General features: G+C 42.3%; 1 protein-coding gene across 5 annotated transcripts in view; it reads left to right on the top strand.

Annotated features, from left to right (window-relative positions):
• The first annotated feature begins 1,351 nt into the window (after nt 1-1,351).
• magi1b (membrane associated guanylate kinase, WW and PDZ domain containing 1b) overlaps nt 1,352-22,156 on the top strand; it is a 123,037-nt gene continuing 102,232 nt past the window's right edge. For all 5 annotated transcript variants that reach the window (XM_053315250.1, XM_053315249.1, XM_053315248.1 and 2 more), the window contains exon 1: nt 1,352-2,150. In XM_053315250.1, coding sequence (XP_053171225.1) covers nt 1,853-2,150 — 298 coding nt within the window. In that variant the 5' untranslated portion in view covers nt 1,352-1,852. The remainder of the gene's footprint in view (nt 2,151-22,156) is intronic.

Genomic DNA, 22,156 nt, shown 5'->3' with positions numbered 1-22,156 from the left:
TCTACTGCAGACACTTTGATTAATACAGTTTAAGCGTGATGTGAGGGATGAAACAAATGTGTTAGACATTTGTATTTCAGCTTCACAAACACACACACATACAAACACAGACATACACTGTCTGGGGAGTGGTTTCACATACATATGGAAAAAATGTTCTGCCACCTGTCTAACCTGAAATGCAGGAATCCTGACCAGTAGGATCACATGTGTAACCACTGGCTCATTCAGGGCATCAAGCATTCAGTCTGAGTCATCACATCAAGCCTGCTTAATGAATAATTTCCTTTGAGAATGAGCTCATGTTATGACTGTTCTTTGAAACAAGTTCCTACACTGTGAGAGGGAAATATTTGAAATGGATATGTCAAAAGACTTGACCATTCTCTTTATATTTAGTGAGTGAATTGTACCAAGACTAATAATTCAGTTTGATGGTTTGGACTGATGGAAATAAACACTAACTGACATTCACTCTAATTTAGGGTGACCAAAGGCTCTTTAATGTAGTGGCTACAGCCAAGATAGCGCACTATTCTCTGAACAGCACGCATGCGCTCATTGTAATATTGCTGCCTTCACGTCCCCTTTTACGCTCCGACTTCTTACTTTCAAATTGAAAAAAATGTCAGCGTGTTCCAACCCAATACCACAGTAATGCTGTAAGTTGTATAGTTCATATTTATGTAAATGTTGCACAGTTGATGGTTACTATACAAAAACTAGATGTTGTGTATTGCTTCCACTGGTGGAACAACAATAAATTCAAGGCATGCCTTGACAGAGCTTAATGAAACTTTGACGTATAATTGGGCTACATCACACAGTGATTACGCTATGCAATGCTAAGGATTGATTGTTTTAGACCTATGTTTCTTGTTTAATCATTTTAAAGGGCTATTGTTGATGTCAGTTATGACAAGTCTGCAATTGGTCACAGTTTGCAAGTCGGAAATTTGAGTCTCAGATTGGATTACAGTCAGAATTAAATGAAAATGTGTAGGATTAAAATAGTAAACAAATATACATAAATGATGAATCAAATAAAAAATTGAATGTAAAATAAATGACATTAAGATAAACATAATGGGTTGTCTGATCAGAAACATAACAGCATTACTTTATACTTTATACATTATAAACGTCACACTTCTAAATGTCAGGAGTTTTAGAAAATGTCCACTTCTATTATAATTAGATTTCCATATCGTAACATACAATATTATAATAGGGTCCTTCAAGCAACTCCATCCGGAAGTCAATATTTCCGACAGCACATCAATGCAGCACGAGTAGCAACACATTCCCAGCGCTGCATCAGAGCCCAGAGTGGGACTGAGATCCAGCCAAACGCACCGGAGCGCCGCTGTACCTGGTTAAAGGAGCCGAGGACTGTGACACGCGTCGTTAAAGTCAACGGTTCGGATACGAAGAGGAAAGAGCACGGTCTCTGTTAACCGGAGAAAAGAAAGAAACGCCATTTAAAAGTGAGTTTGGAAGAACAACTGCAAGGATTTACTAAGTGGACACGAGTGGGACCGTGGCAGCTGGAACATGACATCGATAAAAGGGGATTAAACTGCAGGGATGTTAAGGAAAATGATGAAAGCCATGTCAGCACAGTAAGGAGTGACTTCCGAGGCGGACAGGGATGGCTTGATTTCTCACCCTGGGGAGAGCGGCTCTCATGTTTCTGTGGAAGAGAAAGAAAGTTTGCTGCGCTTCACTCGGATACAAGTCTACTTTGTGAGAGACACCGCTGCTGTGACTTGTTTCTCATCCCAGTAGCAGAGCCCGCCAGTTTTTTTTTTTTTGTTTTTTTTTGGGGGTACCGGGCTCCTAACTGTTCACAATGTCCAAACCCGCTTTAAAGAAAAACCACTGGACATCCAGAGTGAACGAGAGCTCGGTGTGTAAAGATGCCCGTGGTGACTTGAACGTGCCACTGAACGGCGGCGCTGAGAACGGAGAGTTTGCCTACATCGGGCAAGTGAATGAGGATGTCGTGGTTTACAAAAGTGGGAAATTAACTGAAGGGGACCTGCTGCTGGAGGTGGAGAACCTCTCGATTTCAGGATTACCCTTGTACGACGTGCAGACAGTCATAAAGAACTGCAAAGGTCCCGTCAGGTTGAAAACTGTCAGACAAGGTAAGGAGTGCAAGAGGCGGCGGCCCCACGCCAAACTCCCTTTAAACTTTGCTCTATTAATGTTGTACAGTTCTGTTAAAACAATAACGAAGGTAAAACATATTGCCTTAACACTTATTTTCGAAACAGAAAGAAGCACTCTTCAATTCGGCACACATGTGATATACAAATTAAGCTGAAAAGTTTGTTTAAATAGAAACTTATATTAGCTTAGCCTCCAGGGAGGAGTTCTGTGGGTTATCCTGATGTAGGCTAAGTTAGGTCATGTGTTGAAATAAGTTCTGCCAGGAGAAATACACCAATTCAAACACTTTATGAAGTCGTGAAATTGTACACCTGTCGATGAGTGAGGCCATGTTAAATTGACGGATTTTTGAATGAAGTTTGGCGGGTACTTCTAGAGAAAATGCCACCTGTCGGGTTTTGGGGGTGGAAACAACATAGGCTCACACATTTTGTTTATTCAGCCTTTTTTTGGTCTGTGTTCTCCTCACCCACCACATGGAATGCTTCAAAATGAATGAAGTTGTCACCTTTCACAGAGCTTGAACCTTCAACACCTGAAACCTTCATTTCAACACAGGTGTCACTCATCCCATTATTCAATAGAGTCAGCTTTGTTTAAGTAGTTTAGCAGGGATAGCAGGTGAGTAAGGCAGACTCATTAAACAGAATAAAGAAGCTATTTAGTTCTGACTTTGCACATAATGAGCAAAGTCTGACTTGTCATGTGTTCAGCTGTGTTTGTTGGATCTGTCGACTCCTCACACAGACTAGACTGGCAACATTTTTCTTGCACCAAACAGGAACGGTAACATCAGGCCCGTGTTGCTGGTCTGGCTAGTTCATGGTCAGCTTGACTCAGCAGGGCTGGGCAGTTTGACACTGAGCCACTCTGACAGGCTCCCAGCGTGGCAAAGCAGACTGCTGAAGGGATGCTCGGAGCCAGCCCGGGCCACACTAACTTCCTGTAGAGACAGACAAAAGAGCAACGGCTCTTCAAGGACAATTTCACATATTTATAACCTGTGAATGCTGGCAGCGGTGTTAGCTGGGCCTGTACAGAGGTGGTACCAGGCTTTTTTTTTTTTAAAGGTGCCACATGTAGACTTTAACACCAGTAAAGCAGTATTGTATGGATATGACATCAAGACTATAGAGGTGGGCACCTTCCACCTGCATATCACATTCTGTACCACTGCATCAAGTTTGGCAGAGGAACAAATCAAATTGGCACCAAAGTGAAAGAACACACTATTCTTCCAGTGAATAAGGGGTGGATCTTTCATAATTTCTGAACAAAAGCACACAGTGAAAAGCTTATGTAAAAAAAAACACAACTTAATCATCATAAAGTGAATTAGAATAGCCTCTTGGGGATGGTGGAACAACGCGGCTAATGGAAATCGTGGCCCAGCACAGACAACACCAGAGGCCACTGCCGTCTCGACCTTGGTTTAATGTGTTTACAGCAGTGCTGAGCAGCTGTACACTCTAAAGTGCAGGTTTTCATTCCAAACAAACATTACAGTGGCAGATATCACTGATTAGATCCTCCTCTCATATTTAATGACCGGTCAAATCACTTTATTTAGAATAAAACCTTCAGAGTTCTTCATATGGTGCCTGAATGCAACACCCAGACAGGTGTTTTCACTTATACAGTAGACTGATTAAGCTCTGGTCTGAATTTGGGTGGAGCTATACTGGAAATTAAGTGACATCACTAAAGTCAATAGACTTAATTTAACCACAAACAGTCTGACTTTACATGGCAGGAAATACACAGGTGTAATTACTATCATAAATAACGCTAGGCTCTATTCCAGTGAAACCAAACTAGCCAAATGGAATTCAATGTTAAAAAACAATTAAAATAGAAGTTGTCCTGGCCTGACAAGTGTAATGAAAAATCAATGTCATACAGTCCTGAGAGGATGTCTAATGAAGCAAAATAATGATGCTTTGGCATGTCAGTTGGATCCTAATGTTTTATAATCAATTCAACAGACAACACTCTTTACTGATTACATTGAATGTTCACCTTATCTATATTTTTGTTCATGCTCAGGCACCAGGCAAGGAGTATACTGTAGTTTCTGGGTGATTCAGTATTGTTGCAGGTGCTGGAACCCATTCAGTAACTAGGGCCTGACCCATACTGGATTGTTAGGGCCAATGCTGATATTAGGGAGTTAAAATAATTCTAATATTGATATATGGGGTAATCTTATATATATGTACAGAATACGTACATAAAAAGGACAATGCAATGCAATGTGGTTATCAAACATTTATGATAAAGATATGTAATGGAGGCATGATATTTCACAGTTTAACAGTTTAACTATATTTAATATATAAAATGACTGAGATACTAAACTTCACTGGGAATTTAATCCTTATCAATAACCATAAATAATAAAACACATTTACGCATTAAACTTGAATTGAGAAAAAGGATACATATACATAAAATGCTGCCTATATAACTTTAAACCCCCCTCCCCCAAAAAATGGTGCATATCAGACAACATATGCCGATACTGATACATCTGTGATAGTAGATAATATCGGTTAACCAATATATCGGTCGGTCTGGCTCTATCAGTAACTCCATGTGTAGTGTATTTTTTGATATACTGTAGGGAAAACAGCAGTAAACAAATCACAGTGGTGGACATCTTTTTAAACTGTTTTCCTGCAGTCAAGTATTACTGTGCATGTTTTCTGTATTGAGGAAGATGTAAACAGGAAAGCGTCTGGTTATTTTATTCAGCATCTTGTAAACTTGTATTTTTATTTTTTTTTTCAAGAATCACATGCATGATTAAAAACAAATTATAAAATCAAAAAATCTGGTGCTTATAAAATCAGCCAGTGTTTCCTCCCCCCCGCCCCCCATCCCTTTAGAAAATAGGAAGAAACTCACTTCTCACTCTGAGCCAATCACAAGTCTCCCAGCCCCCCCACCTTTCCCCCCCCACCTTCTTCCAGGACCCATCTGGGGGATGTCGGGTGTCACCACCGGTACAACGTCACATGATCAGATTCCATTTCACGTTTTTAATAATTCACGCTGTCTGGGAATTTCCCGCCCTAATCAGCCTTAATTGGGAAAATATGCTTGGCAACAAGGGCCATCTGTAAAAATCAGACTGACCTAATTTCACTCAGAACTTGTGCCATTTTCTCACTTTAATCAAGGGAGATGTGAGGAGGGAGATGTGAGGAGGGGTGCTGCTGCAGTGTCTTGGCTACGCTGGTATTCAGGAAGCTTCTACTGCTGCTGTCGACCGGCGGAAGTATGGAGAGATGTGTTGAAAAGTGTTAAAGCTGGGCCTTCAGCACTCTATCAAGACCCCCCCCCCCCCCACACACACACACACACATATATATGGAGGGAAATTTTCTAGTTTGAGTTGATAAGAGACTGTAATGTTTGCTTGGGGTATCAGTAAAAAAAGACACACTCACACACACATAAGATATACACATCCATAGCACTGCCACTCGAGAATTCCACTTCACTGCGTATTGATCGGGCAAACAGCTGTGGGAAAATAACAGGATTATGTCATTAAGCACTGTTGCACTATTGCATCCGAACACAGGCACGCACTCTCACACTTCTCACCGCTTTTAAACAAGCAGCCTATAACCCCCCCCCCCCCCCCCTCCCCCGTCCTTGTGCAGTTTAATGGTTAACCCTCGTAAACAGACGGGGGATGCGGTACGATGACAAAGACGGGCACGATTTCACATTGTGATAAGGTTCGTCAATCTGATAAAAACCTCCGGAAACTTCTTTCGGTGGATAATCTTCATCATAAGAAGATGACCTACTGCCACACATATGGAAAACAATCACCGGCTAACACTGCGGATAACACACGCAAACACATGCTTGTGCAAACACACTATCACAACACAGAGGTTTCAGATTGAGAGCAGATTAGTGTCATGCTCTCGCCCGGTGTCAGCGCACATGTTGAGTGTGTTAGTAATCAGGGATATTTCTATGATCACTCCTGCTTTTGTGTGTGTGTGTGTGTGTGTGTGTGTGTGTGTGTTGTATTTTCACTTTAAAAAACTCCCAAAGTGAAAACATATGACTCCTCACCTTTATGAGGGACTATTAAGGTTTAAGATTAATATTAGAATAGTTTTAGAATGGAGTTTATGGTAAGGTTTAGGTGAGATTAGGGGTAGCAGATGAAGGCTTTTTACAAGCATTGTAAAACGCCTGTATGCATGCATGAGCGTGTGTTTCGGACATGAAAAATGACACAGTGGCCCAGAGTTCATGGTTTTCCCCGGGAGGTATGATATGTGTGTGTGTGTGTGTGTGTGTGTGTGTGTGGGTTGCCTTAGTCAACAGGATTTGCTGCATGTGACCACACTCTCTCTTTCTCTCTCTCTCTCTATCTCACACACACTCACACTCACACACACACACACACACACACACGAATTTGAATCCTTTTCACATAAAGCCAACCAGCGTTTTCCCAGACCAATCAGGAATCGAGGGGCTGCAGCTTCGGATGAACGTATTTCTTTCCGTGCTGCATTATATTACGGAGCCGTTGTGATGAATGATGCCTCGCTAGCTATAAATTTCTGGAAGCAGAAAATGTTCTCCCTTTCATATGCCGACGCGAGCTGCTAACTAGGGCCCTCCTGCTCAAATTTACAACAGTGCATCGCTGCATTGACTCCAGGCTCCGTGTGTGTGCGTACGTGCACGTCCACTGTGCGAGTGTCTCTGGCAAGGGTTTGCATATGGAAGTGTTTATTTCCTTTCTCTCAGCAGGAAGTTGGACACCCCTCCTTTTCTTGCCCCAACCATTCTTCCACCTTTGTATTCTCTGACAGCGGTGGAACGACTTCACTTCCTTCAGGAAAGATCTGCGGCTTCGATTTCAGGGCGTGTGTTTGTACGTACGCGAGTGAACGAGAGCCAGAACGAGGGAAAGATAGAAGTCCCATATGGAGAGTATAAGCATCCTGCCTGCTCTGAGCTGAGTTTGTGTTTATGTGCGTCGATGCCCAGCTTAAGCTCTGGAGGGACACTCGGTTAGGAACTAAATAGACCATTAAATGATGTCTCACTAATGCAGAGCTTGTTGTAATCCCACTAAAGAGACACATATGCACACGTGCGCCGTCTTTTCTCTTGTTTTACAGAAGAATCGCCTTTATTTTCCCAATTAGCTCGAGTGTAGGCCGTCGTAATGAGTGTGAATGGGAATTGGTCACACTTGGCACTTACAGTTACACACTCTGTCAGAGGAGGAGAAAGGACAACTAATTTACGATAGTGAGGTTAGTAGGGCGGGGGAGGTGGCGAGGCTTTTCCTTTGAACGCTGCTCCGATGCGGTCTCCTCAAATTGTATACAGTTACAGCACACACACAGAAGACGAGTATATGTTCTGAAGTTTTCGACACGGTTGACAAGAGTTCTTAAAAAAGAGTCCCGAACACCAGGGAACGTCTTAACGACTTAAGACAGACAGACAGTTCGATTACGAATTACTGTTTTTCCTGAGTGACCTTTTTTTTATAATGTTCTGCACTGGAAAGAAAAAGCTTCTGTGTGGTTTTCTGACGCAGCTGTTGCTATTATAGCTGTTGTAGATATTTAACCAAGGATGTGGGACATAGAGATCATTGACATTTTCCCCCCGGAGACCCTTTCAGTCTAACTCTGAACCAGTTCTAAGTAAATCTGTCAACACTCTCTTTCCTCAGCGGTCACTTCATGAGGATTTGTAGCATAGAGTCATTTAACCACGCTTTGCTTTTTTTTCCCCATCTGTCAAACTGTGAAATGATGAGTTCCCCACGGGCATCAGAACACACAGGAAAATTAAAGCTGTAAGCCTTAATATCAGAGAGCCTGTGGTTCAATAACTAAAGTAACTGTTAACTAGGCCTGCACGATATCAGCAAAATGTGCGATGTGCGATCACACTGTTCAATATTGCGATGACGATATGACTTGCGATAAATAAGAAAATATTTAAAGTTTGCATACAGTTCCTGTCTCTTTCAGATTTTCAGCTTTAAAAGATTCCCTGCTTTTAGGTACTCTAAAACACTGAATAGCTGATTGTAATTACCGCAAATTCCGGACTACAGAGCGCACCTGATTAAAAGCCGCATGCTCTAATTTTAGAAAGAAAATCAATTTTGTACTTGTACAAGCCGCACCGGATTTTAAGCCTCAGGTGTCCCACGTTGTAATATGAGATATTAGCTATGGTTGGTCTGGCGATGCCTGACAGCCATCACGCATTTATTGTGTATTATTTTATCATTATTAAGGCAAAAGAACTCAATTTATGTCCATGGACATTGTAATGAATAGGATATATGCTTAATATTAGTTTGCATACAGCGTGCTGCATGGACTTCAATACATCTGCTGCACCGCTGCTATCACAATTATCAAATGCTAAGTTTCTACAGTCTGTGACTGTGACCCTCATAAAAGTAATATTTTACAAATCTGCATTCTATAAACTAACGAAATTCGTTAAAGTAAGTAATTTGGCGACTTCTAAGTCATTAAACTAAGTCTTACTTTTACTGGAGTAATCTACCTCGTTGGCACCTGTCATTGTACGTCTTGCTTTGAATTAAAACTTACCTACTGAGCGAACTCTCCCGTTCTCTCCTATGAACGAGTCGGACGACAACGTGTATCAACCATGAAGCAAAGTGAAAAAATAATAAAGTACGTAACAGCCGCATCATATGATTTTCTTCGAGTATTTTCCATGTTGATGAGAGTCAGTACAAATGACTGATTTACAATAATAAAGCGTGCTTGATTTATCACACAATTTCATTGGACCTCTGTGAACTACTCATCAATTTTATTGGTCTACTGTTACAAGGCAAAATGTTTTGGACGCCACGAAAAAAAAAAAAAGTGTGCGTGACCAATTTATCGCATTACAGACCAGCTTTTGCGATGGGTTCATCGCGAACGTTCACATCGCAATGACGATGAAAATTCGATTAATCGTGCAGGCCTACTGTTAACCTAGCCAAAGTGTAAGAGGAGTTGACAAATCTACTCAAAAGGCCTTCACTTATTCCCACACTGTCAGTCAAACTAGCTTGTTAGCATAATCTCCCAGCTCGGAAGGTAAGGTGGCGCTCAGTGTTAGCATAATTAGCCTCCAACCTCAGAACAGTTGAATATCTTAATAAAATACTTTTGAAATGAAGCATTTAAACCTTAAAAAAGGCATGTTGTCCCATTCACTTCAGTTTTATAATGCTATGCCTTTTTTAACAGGCTATGCTACACCTGTCATTCAGCAGATAGTCTTTAGCAATGCTACTAACTTTGTTGGGCTGCATTTAGGCACAACTTTGAGCTAAATGCTAACTGTAGCATGGCACCATGTGCCAATATTTAGCTGCAGGTATAATGTTTGCTATCTTAGTTTAGTACATTAGCATATTATAATTAGCTCTGAACACAAAGTATAGTTAGGGATGATGAGGATGTAATTAGTTTAATGGATATTAGCTAAACATTTAGTCAAATTTGTATTTTAGCTTGATGTTTGTGCTAGGTGAAAAGGTAAGGGAAACACCCAAGTGATTGAAATTCATCCAGAGGGTGACATGAATGTGAGTACCATATTTCATGGCAATTAATCCAACTGCTGTTAAGATATTTCAGTCTGGACCAAAGTGGTTGACCGACCAAACAATAGACCCCAAAGCTATGCCGCTACAATGACTAAAAATAACTTGCAGTACCCGGTCAACCTTTTAAACAATGAGTGTTATAAATGTCAGTAGCTGAGTGGTGAACTGTTGTACCAAGACCTCCACTTGCTGTCACATCAGGAGTGGCTGATATCTCACAGCGGCTCTGCCAGCCTTCACTGTACGCCGAGTCTTAACAATGTTTGAGCGTAGGCAGTTCTGTGTTATTTTGTTCCGTGTTAAGTCAGAAATGGGATCATGTGCACGCCTGCAGATAGCGGTGGTGTGTGTGCATGTATGTGTACCCATTTTGTGCGCCAGACAGGCTGACGTGGCCAAGTCTCTCTGTCAGCTCTGCTGCTGTTAAACTGGGATGAGACGCGGTTATGCCTCCAGCGGGCATGACTAGGATGCAAAATGATGGGGATTGGTAGTGGCTGTGGGCATTATTAATATGGTAGAGACTAGACCCAGTTGCAAGTGGATGTGCCCAAGAAAAATGCAGCTAGTCTCTTAAAAAGTTGAAGGTTTTTATAACTTTTTTCCTAAATTCAGCAGGGACTTCTGCACAAGGAACCATACATTTTTAATCCGGTTTTTGTCTGTATTTTGCAGCATATGTGATGTATGGAGACACAAAATGGGGGGAATATACTTGAAAGCTTACATTGAGTTAATTTGTCATCGCTAAAAGCAAATCATCAGCTTGTTATCTGCTTAGCTGTGTTCACACCCAGAAAATCTATACTTTATTTCTCAGGCTCATGCAGATATAAAGGCCTTTTTTCTTTTCCCTTTCCCCAGTCTGCTCCCTTCTCTTCTTTACCTTTTAATAACATTCTGGTTAAGGCCTTTGGGCTCTGTTTACACAAATCCCATTAATGTAAAGTCTTTGGGAAGCTTACTCACGCACATTCATGTGCTCACGCAGACAAAACAAGGGAGCATCCACAGGTTTAGAGAACAGTCTAGCCCTGATTAAGAGGATTTAGAAACGAGTCTGTCTGTTTGTCCGCGGCAGTGAGCACACAACACACCGCCACACGCACGCACAAGCACGCACAAGCCCAAGCTCCCAGGGTCCTCCTGCAGTGGCAATTATGCGGCACACACAATGCCTTTGCTGAGCCTCACTCCTCCTCCTACTCTTCCATCTTTTCTCGCTTTATTCATCTTGTCTGCTGTCTTTATCTCTCCCCTCGAAAGTCTTCATCTGTTCTCTCCACACACACATTGTCATGAGAATATGGGAATTGTGACGGCTCTTATTAAGAGGCAGCGTCCCCCACCCACCCACCGTGTCCTTTTCCTGCCTGAGTCTCCTAATAAAAAAAGAATTGTCCAACAGGTCACTTCACAGCCATTACGGATGACAATGTGTGGCAAAGTGCTGGAGACAGTTTCATGTGGGTGGCAGGGAAGGCAGAGCGTGGTGGCTTATGGGTAAAATAAATTATCTGAGGAAGATTTGAAGCAAAGGAGGACAGACTGGTAACATGTGTTAGCATTTGTGGTTAGGAAATGAGGTATCTGCTGAAGCGTCGGCGCTCCTTTTCCGGAAGTATTACGCTAATTATGCAGTGATTCAGGCGCTTCACTGCATTTATACTCCTCGGGAGAGAAAAACTACCTTGTGAAAACTTTGCGAATAGTAAAAAGTATTCCTGCGTGAATGGCGAGCATACAGTTAAAAAAAAAAGTGGCCTGCAGGTCCCCTCTACCCCCATCTGGAAATATCAGCCTGTGTGACGGTGACTAGCAGCGAAACAGCCTTGATTGAGAAAGCATGTGTGTCCTGCGGTTAAGCTGGAAGCCTTCAGGACACCAAATGGCTGTGGTAATCTCTTATGATGGCAGGGGAGATATGGTTGTGTCATCAACTTCGCAGGTGGCCTCTCCCAGCTCTGATGGATGCTCAGTAATAACCGGTTAGGAGTTAAGGGCCAAGCAACACTGTGCGTAACGGCTATCACAACTGTTTGACATACCCGTGTCGGAGAGCGCCGGGCTACTCTGCTGCGACGACCACACATCAGCTGTTCTTGATGACTGCGCTTAAGCCGGGCATGACTCAATCACCACAGATCCTGTACTGAACTGCTCCCAGTATTAATCACAGTAGTTTCATACCTCCTCAGCTTAGTGGTACATACCCTAAATGATTCAGTTCATGGAGCGGATTCTTTACCTTTTGGTGTGGCTGTGGCTCAGGAGGTCGAGCGGGTCGTCCTCTAATCAGAAGGTCAGCTGTTTGATCCCAAAGTGTCCTTAGGCAAGATAATTAACCTCCTAATTGCTCCCGATGGTTGCACCAGACCTTGCATAGTAGCTTGCCGCCATCAGTGTATATATATATGTGTGTGTGTGTGTGTGTGTGTGTATGTGTGTGTGGCCATTTACCATTTGGTATGCTACATAAAACACGACTCCAGGCTTTATCTGATTGTGCTGAAGGGGAACATGAGAAGGTAGAGTGCTTTAGTGAACTAGGTGCCAAAGTGGGAGGAGAATAGTTGTCAAATGTGTTTCATAGCCGGTGCTTTCTGAATACAATTGTCCCTATTCTGTATAGTTTCAGTTCAGCTCTGTGTTTGGCTGTTGAGCGTTAGAACTCGTAGACTGTACCAGGGGGGACATGTCTGAACCGCTCAAGGAGTCGAGGTGAAAGTAGCACGCAGAGACCATTTAGTCTCCAGCATTTAAAGAAATACAACAAAGGCCTCAATTTTGATAAAGTTCAACTGATCTTTATATAATTCTCCAAACCCTCTCTGTAATTTGAGTGTAGTTTAAGTTCCATGTGACACACGTGGTCTTGCTTTGTATCAGCGTCTGTGGGCAAAACACTGAAGATGTGGGCACACCATAATATTCTATCATCACCTTCGTAATGACTTTTAATGAGGGCAAAGGCTAACTGAAATTGCTTTTGACCTGTCGCTCATAGTAACAGGGATATTTGCACACAGCACAATATAATATGTAGTAGAAAATGGTCAAATAATACAATAACACAATAAGAGTTTTGTCTGACCCAGTTTCTCATGTGGATGCATACAACTGTAAAACCACAGTCAGGCTCACGCTGTAGCTCAGTAGCAGCAGGCAGGCAGGCACCATGGCAGCACACTGTCCCGCTGTCCCGCTGTGTGTGTTTATGTGTGTGATAGTGAAACATAAAAGGTCACTATGGATATGAGCACCTAAAGGTCAGAACACGTACAAAAACTATAATAGAGACGCTTTGTCCTCATTTTTCACATGGCGGCATATACTCAATTACTGTACAGGCTTCATTAAACTGGCACAGTGAGTAAAATGTTACAGCTTACTGATAGAATCTTAATTAGACAAGCAGACACTAATTAGCAAAGACAGGGAGAGGATTGAGTCTTAATTAAGAGGTCACCGGTGTCCATCTTCAGTCTCCACTGCTGGCATCAGTCGCAGATGTTGAGGCTCTTGAAGCGATGTTTACGCGCCACACGCCACACGCCACACTTTCCATAGCACACACACACACACACACCCAAAACCATCATCTAACTTTTTATATGTTATCATTTTAACAGGCAGAGCTGTGAAAGATACATGCTCAGCTTTAGAATCACTTTAACATGCCAGCTGATGGTTTGTTCAGTTTCAGTGACATAAATCATTGAGTTATTGTGAGACTTACACTTTTATGAAAGCAAGTAAATGTTGCTTGACAATGGTTCATATTATTCTTGGTTAGTATTATAGTATTTTCACTCTAAATTTTCCACACCTTGACAATGATAATTATCCTCTTCTTGAAGATGAGAGGCTGTGTTGTACCTTCACCATGACTCTCTTTTATTACCCTCGTGTCAGGCTCCTGTGTCAATTTGATATCACATAAAATCCGCTCCCTCCAACAGCAGCGCTTGTTGTATGAGATTGGGCACAGTTTTCAGACGAACACTGTTTTAGTGCATTTGCTTCAATAACTGAAGAAGTCGTAGTACTGTAAGACATACCAGCCTCTCTTGAGCATCTCTTTATGCCTCGGAGCTGGAAGAAATATGAAGACAAAGAGTGTTATCTCAGAATCAAATGTTACTCAATGACTGTTTAAATATTTTAGTAGGGATACTTCTTGTTTCTTACCTTCTCCAATGTACATGCATCCTTATCCTAAGAAATACTGAGCTGAGCCAGACCGATATATCACCATCGGTCAACCGATATTATAGGCCGATATTGACCTATCTCAGATATATCGGTAATGGCATGTCGTCTGATATTGACCGTTATTTTTTTTATGTTATAAAGGCAATGTTTTATGTGAATTTGATCCTTTTTAATTCAAGTGTAATATATACATTTTTTTTGTTGTTTGTTTTAATATTTATAGGAATTTATGATTCCCAGTGAAGATTACAGTTTCAGTGCACTGTGTTTATAGTTGAACTGTAAACTATCATGCCTGCATTACATATCACAAGGGTTTGATAACCATATCCCAAAAAATGTACGTTTTATATACATATTCTTTATATTTAAAATTACCGGCCGATATATCTATCAGAATTGTTTCATTCCCTAATAAAGGTATTGGCCCCAAAAATCCAGTTTGGGCCGGGTCCTATAACTGAGTCAAATTGCATTCCTAGGCTGCAGTGAATAAAATGCTTTGAGACAGAGGAGCTTTGTTTTATAGTCTAATTGTAGTAAGCAGAAAATGCATTTCTCACATAAAAGTTATCAACAATGTCTGAACTGAACCAGTCCAGCCTTTGTAGTTGCAAAACAAATTAAAATGCTAACCACTAAAATGCAAATGTCCTTTTTTACATTACATAACACATGCCTGTGCTGGAAAAAAGAAGCTCCACTACTAAGCTGCAGGTCTCTCAGACAGTAATGAATGACAGTAAGACAAGCGTGGATAAAGGTCTCCTGGACACCATGACGAGCCTGATCTGATACCCATATGGAGACGCTGTCATACAGGAGCATTATGACTTGACACACACACACTCCTGGGCTTGTCATCATGCCTGTATTTTCACTCTGTCAGCAGCACACTGACCCAGCTGTAGCAGGTCCTGATGGAAGGTTTGTGAAGCTGAGGTCAAACCACCACACATAGCATCCAGCTGATGTTATTTGCAAGGGTTTTTTTTTTTTTTTTTTTTTTTTTACATTTTTTTTATGTGGGCATCATGTGATTTTTAAATTCCTTTTTTTTAAGCAGTGTTTTGGGTCAAATGAGCAGGATTGTGTGGGCTGAATTCCAGTTGAGTAATTCCCCACGACAATCACTGAAGCTTTAGACACACACACACGCACACACACGCACACACACACACACACACACACATACAGAGACAGAGACAGACATACACTCTCATGTAAAGTTAAATATCCATGCCCTCAGGATAGACATGTAAACTTAATAGATGGAGATATTTTTTCTTACATTTGCATGCAGGGATATTGTCCTGCTCTCTGACTCACACACACACACACACACACACACACACACACACACACACACACACACAGACACACACACACAGACACACACAGACACACACATACGCACAACACAGTTTCCCTGCACTCTGCACTGCTCTCAGGAATGCTCTGTTTACATAGCTGGGACTGGCCCACATCAGTATTTTAGTCTCTCAGGTGTCTGCTGTGTGTCACTGACAGTTATTTTATAGACCCTCAGTATAGCAAGCTCTCCTTTCATTTATGGGAGGACACGGCAGCTTAAAGACACAAGAGACGCTTAGCACTATGACTGAATCATACTTCAGAATTAATGTCATTTATTTATATAGGAAATCTTTTTTAGAAAAAGTTTCAGGCTCTGTTGAAAAATGTTTTCTCATTGAATTTCTTCGAAAATATCTCCACGGTGACAAATACACATCCTCAGCAAATACACACACACACACTGACTTTCCCACTTTTCTAAAAACCCTGTACTTTCCTACACCGGCATCATTTGTCAGCGGGTGGAGATAAGATTGGGCCGGTCTATACAACAGCGACTCGTATTCCTGCAGATAACCTATCACGCTGGCGAATGAGGGCCACACTGATTTGTCACACGGTATTAATCGGAAATGAATCTCCATAGCTGAGCTCTCCATTGTAAAAGCAACATTAACACACTCTTTATTATATTATCTCTCTCTATCTCTTTCCACCCCCCCCTCCCTCCCTCCCTCCATCCTCTCCTCCACTATTTTTTTTTGATATCCCCACTCGATGCACCTTGCTATGAAATGACAGCTCCTGTACTGGTGATGTATTGCACCAATCTGTTTAACACACAGAGAAATCACCTATGTTCTTAAAAACTCATTGATGCAAATAGGCAGAAGATTGCCGGCGAACACAGACGTCCCTCCTATGTCCTCGAGCTCCAGCGGGCTCCAAGAGCTCATAAATTAGACAAGGAATCTAATTTCCCTGTGGGGCTCTTACAGGCTCCGTGTGCTCGCAAGACACACTGTTTCTTTTCAGGGCCGGCTGATTTCTATTCTTCTTGATGTAAAAGGGCCCGATAAGGGGACACTTGGAAGTGGATTGTGGCCTAGTTGCTCCGCTGAGTCACCGTGGACAAGCGTGGTACTCGCTTTCTGTCACACTGACTCTGAGTTTTTTTGTTTTTTTTATTTTAGCGAGCGAGCATGACAGGGGTTCGTTCGCAGTCATCTCCTCACAACGCGGAGAGACTGTTTTCGAGTTTATTAAAAGCGTCCAATTGTGTTGGTGTCAAGACTCTTGAGGGTCAGTGAAAGCACCACACACACTCACATGGACACACACACTTTTGAACAATGTTATCACAGAAAAACAGCTGGAAAACTGGAGCGGGAATGACGATGATAAGCAGAGTCATTTTCAGCTTTGTCATGTGTTACCGAGCCCTGCTCTCCTTTTTGTAAAAGGGACTTTTTTTTTTTTTTTGTCTGTTGTTGTTGTTCAGCCTTCTTTTAGTTCCATTCTCCCTATCTTTCACTCCCTACTCTTAATTCCTGTGTGTCACTTCCTCAAATCTCTGTCGCCTTTTGTCCACAGCGCTCTTTGTTCTGGTTTGAACTCAGAGGTGCCGTTTCCTGCTTCTGTAGGGAAGGGATTTTGACGTGATCTCGAGAACAGGCAGAGCGATCTGACAAGTGTCCGTTGCAGTGGGTGTGGGTGTGTGTGTGTGTGTGTGGGGTGGGGTGGGGTGGGGTGGGGGGGGGGGTGTTTCATTCTCAGCATTCAAATATGAACCAACCAATCAGGTGCGTGTTGATAAAGGTGACTGATAGCATGTTAAACAGTGACTGCCTATCGCTGGGTCATCAGCAGGAAACAGAAACCAGCCTCCTGACCTCACTTTGTTAGTTTTTAAATGGTGTGAATCATATTTGTTTGCTTTATTATTCATGCTCACCCTTTTTTAATCATTAAAGCACAGTGAGTCTCATCTCATCTGACTTCTGATCTCTTTTAAAGGCACAGGTACCTTCCATAACTACATGTGAGCAAAGATTGATTACACACTGCTCAGATTGATTAAATTATGATAAGTTATGATAAATTGTGCTTTAGTGTCAGATTCCTTTTGTATTCACAGGCATGGAAAAAACAAACTAAAGACAAACCATAAACTAGTACAGCACAAGTGATGATATACAGTCACATGTCAGATTCAGAACACACTGCTGAGCTCCTGTGTTCTGCTTTAACAGAGTGAAATGAGTCTAACCCGCAAGACTCTAAATCTTCTGTTAAACGCTGAAACCCCCCCCCCCCCCCCCCCCCCACCACCACCACCAATAAAGCATGAGTAGCAGCAGAGAGTAGAGACAGTAACGCCACCAGTCAGAGACCACAACCTTTTTTCTAAATGAAGTAAGACAAATAGGAGCCTGTAAAAAAAAGACTCCACCCATGCCGACTGTGAGTTGTAGTGTTTATTGGCTCCGTGAGGCCCCGGCCGGTTCTTTGTCCTTTTGGGTAGGAATGGTTGGAATCCTCTACAGCCTGTCGGGGCTGTTTCTCTGTTTATTATCGCAACTTCTCTACTTTGCTGTCAGTTAGCAGCTCAGGAACAATGCCATGTGGGCATTCCTTATGAGTCCACACGAGTTGTCTCAAAACTGAATTGTTAGAGCCATCGGAGCGCATAGCTCAGCAGAGCAAAACAGCTTCTTCTCAATTTGTGAGATGCTGGTGACACAATGGGTTTATTATTTAATAGGGATGCAGTTCATAAGCAATTACTGAATAAATGATAATTGATTAATCACCTTTTAGAAAGCAGTTATGTCATCAAATTGCTGCCTCTGCTCTGAAGTGTGTTGTTGCCATAGCAAAGCCAGTCAGACAGGTTGGGGTGAAACTGCAGCATACCTACGCTGCACCTGTCAGCAGGTGCACTGGGCGGACTCATTGGGGCGGGACAAAGATCATAGATTAAAGGCTGCCGCGTCTCCTGGAAACGTGACCACGCCCGCATACGTCCCTGATTTTACTGCGCCCTCGCTTCCTCACTGGTACATGCAAATTCCTCCCCCGCGGCCAGTCAGACCTCTCTTTACACTAAACATGTGAATCATCTATGACCCAGTTTAAAGTGTCAGACTTAGATCAGTGTGCGGGCGGCACTTAAGAGATTGATCATGTGCTTTTCCACAGTTTGGTCGGACGCGCCTCCACCCTGGTTTAAATACCACACTGGAGCGCTTTCTGTCCCTTCCACTCTTATCCCCTCCAGTTCATCTGAAGAGTGTAAACATGACGTCCGAGGTGATTGGTGTCAGGTGACCTTTCGGTTGCTGCGGCAACGGGGTCCTAAATCCCAAGGCGCCGGTCATCTCCCAGGGGCTTGGCTGATTACTAAATAAAATCTTCCCGGACACACACTCACACACCAACACACACACACACACACACACAGACTTGGAGAGCGGTAGATAAACATTGGTGGGGAGAGGAGAAGCTCTTAGTCTCATGATGTTGCAGGCAGATAACTTTGTTTAGCTGTCTGAGTACAGACAGACCACATTCCTGCCGTCTCTCTCTCCGCACAGGCAGCGAGGTACAACAGCCTTGCTTTCCACTTCTTCTGTGGTCAGTGTTTGCCACAAACAGTAGCGCGTCGGGCATAATCTTCATTCTTTTCAAGCTGGGGGACGATTCACAGGAGTTTATCCCTGTATTTCTTATGTAACAGCCCTACACCACCTGCAAGGCTGTCATTGTCCAATAAAAAAAAAAAAGAAAAAAGAAGTGAATTGTTACTACCAGATGCTTCAACTAAGCAGAGCATGGATATCCACTCGCGGTAGATAGAGCAGAAAACCCCACACACTGATTCATCTGCTCCTGCTGTGTGTGTGTGTGTGTGTGTGTGTGTTTCTTGACATGATGTCTGCAGACAGCTGGCTAGCGAGTATTAGCTACATAGCTGCCTCGTCTGAACAATTGTTATTAATTAGGAACTGAACCACTCATTTGATTTTAGCTGTTTAATTATCCATCAGTTTTGTGTGATTGGCAGTTATTCTATTTTTCATGCATTGATACCAACCAGAAGTCTATTTAAAGATCCTTCAATACTTCATTCAGATACTTTAGAGTAGTAAAAACCTCCCTCCACTACTCTCTGTCATAAATAGAAATATATAGATTTACCTTAAGCCCCCCCCCACCCCCCCCCCCCCCCCCGCCTCCTTTTTTCCCCTCCTAGATAGACTCCAAGCTTCTTCTAATCTATATCACAGAGGCCAGGCCAAAGAAATTAGCATGACAAACTGTCTGATGATGATTTACTTCCCTTATTATTCATGTGGGAATATTTTCATCAAGCACTGGCAAAGCTGGCGCAATTATCCCCGAAGCAACCGAGGAAGCAACCGAGGCATCATTTGTGAATTATTTTTTTGGATAAAAGATGGAAAAGACAAAGGCGAACGTTACAAAATACTGGGCTGCATACACAGGATGTAAGAGGGCAGGAAAAGACATATGGGGGGTGGAGGTGGGTGGATAGTATTAATTTTTCCACAGGAAGATTGTTGCTGGGAAGGTAGTTATATTTGAATACACGTTTAAACAAATGATGTCATAGCTTTGCTCTCCATTGTAAAAGAGCGCAGGGAAAAATGTGTTGCTTTGTTCTCTAAGTAGCCAGACTCTTGACCACAGGCCCTGCATGTGTGTGTGTATATGTGTGTATGCTGGCAATTGTACACAGGCGAACATGCTTGTGTGTGTGTGTGTGGGTGTGTGTGTGTGGTCTAAATACAGCTCTTTACTGTTGCCCAAATCATCGTACGCCAAAAGGCACAAACAAGGTCATAAAAGTGACTTTGTTTGGCCGCTCTAAACATAGAGCAGCTCTATATTTTGATACCATTTTCTTTCCACAGGCGTTTGTTTCTTCGTCGGACGTGAGTCAGAAGCGGGTATGGTATTCAAGCTACTGTTTGCTCACCAAACCGTCAAACCCGGGGTAATATTTTTGTCATTAACACATGTGCCTCGGCCACATGTCGCTGATGTCAACTGAGGTTTCTTTTTTATGATCTCTCTACAGATTTAGTCATGTTTGCTACTTTTCCACAGTGCAGAGTGACTTCAGTACCATGGAAATGTTACCAGCCTGTGTTTAAACAAGGGGTATTCAGTTAAAATTCACTGAGGTCTAATTTGTGAAACTTTCCTCAAGTGAAGTTCCAGAACATCATAATGTGTGTGTTAGTTTTCAGTAGCTTGAAGTAGCATTGTAGGTCCATCAGTATCTGTGTCTAGTGGCTAGATTGTAGATTGAGTGTCTAATAAGTACAGTAGAATTCATTTATTAGTATTTACACTCAACTTGTGGGATAAGAATAAGATGAATACATTTTCAAGATGGCATTTCAAAATAAAGTGCTTCGTTTTAGAAAAATAAAAAATCCTTTTTACTTTAAGCTCAACTTAAACTTTTTTCCGTGTGTATCTCACTGACAGTTGAGTCTCTCCAAGTGTCCGAATCATGGTCCGAATGCCCGGATTTGAATGGCTCATTAGCATAACATGACATGATTGACTATGCACTTTTACCGTAATAGCTGGAGAAGCTGGGCCTGTTAAAATAGAAACGCTCTGACAAAATTTAACAATCCTCAATCCCGGATAGGATAGCAGTCCGCCTTTTAGTGACCTCTGGTTTAGATGTTTCAGCACCATGATTTGCCCCAGTAAATGTGTGGGAGAGGTCTTCCATCCAAACTGTAATCCACTCACCTTTTGTTTTCTTTTTTTCTCAGTTTTGGCAGCTAAAAAAAACACACACACACACACACACACACACACACACACACACACACACACACACACACACACCAGCCTTGCTAAACATTTCCCATCTGCCTTTGACACTCAGATGAATTAGAGCAGACACAGGAAGAGAGGCTGGATCAGAGTTTTTCTAATTTGTTTGTGTGTGTGCGTGCATGCATGTGTGTGTGTGTGTGTACCTGCTCATCTGGTCCGTGCCTCTGACTTGTTTCTGCCCTGCTAAGCGCCAGCTGTACAGGGAGATATTTTCAGTGTACCTGACTGTGGGAGGAACGCTCAGTACCGCAGCCTAGGTCAACCTCAGAGCTCCATCACTCTATTTATAGCCCAATGACTGACAGGCAGAGGACAATGTCGGTCTGATTGAGGTATAGGATGAATGTTTGTGCATTTTTATGTACAATAGAGACAACACAATGAATTGTAAAACATTAGTTCCTTCCTTTTTATAATGTTATATATCCTTCGATAGAAATGTGACCCCTTGTACCTCAGATGCTTCAGATTCCTTGCTGACAAACAGGTTGAGCTTCAACAGATGGAGGAATGTCATCGTCTGAAATGGATGCACACTACAGCGTTTGATGGTTTGTTCTCATGACAAAGTCGGCTTCTCCAGATGTTCCGACTGCAAACATCTGTTACCCTCGACAAGACATGCAGATCGCAACCAACAGTATTGTAATATGGATTGTAGAATCTTATTAATATTGAAATTCTTACTGAGTTTTTAGCCTGCGTTTTCATGCCTGGCTACAGCTACACCACATTGAAACATTACGACGCCCTCTTCCACTGTGGGAGCATGTAATTTGCAGTTTCTTAAACGTTTTAATAGAATAACAAGCTGACACCCAAGTCGCCTTTTTAGCTGTCTCTCTCCTGGAGGTTGGGTCGTGGGAACCAGAGAGGAGATGTAGAGATTGCCTAATTTTGCTCTCATTAACA

This window comes from Scomber japonicus, chromosome 3, assembly GCF_027409825.1.
Source record: "Scomber japonicus isolate fScoJap1 chromosome 3, fScoJap1.pri, whole genome shotgun sequence".
Lineage (NCBI taxonomy): Eukaryota > Metazoa > Chordata > Actinopteri > Scombriformes > Scombridae > Scomber > Scomber japonicus.
This window is presented reverse-complemented; position numbering and strand designations above follow the sequence as displayed.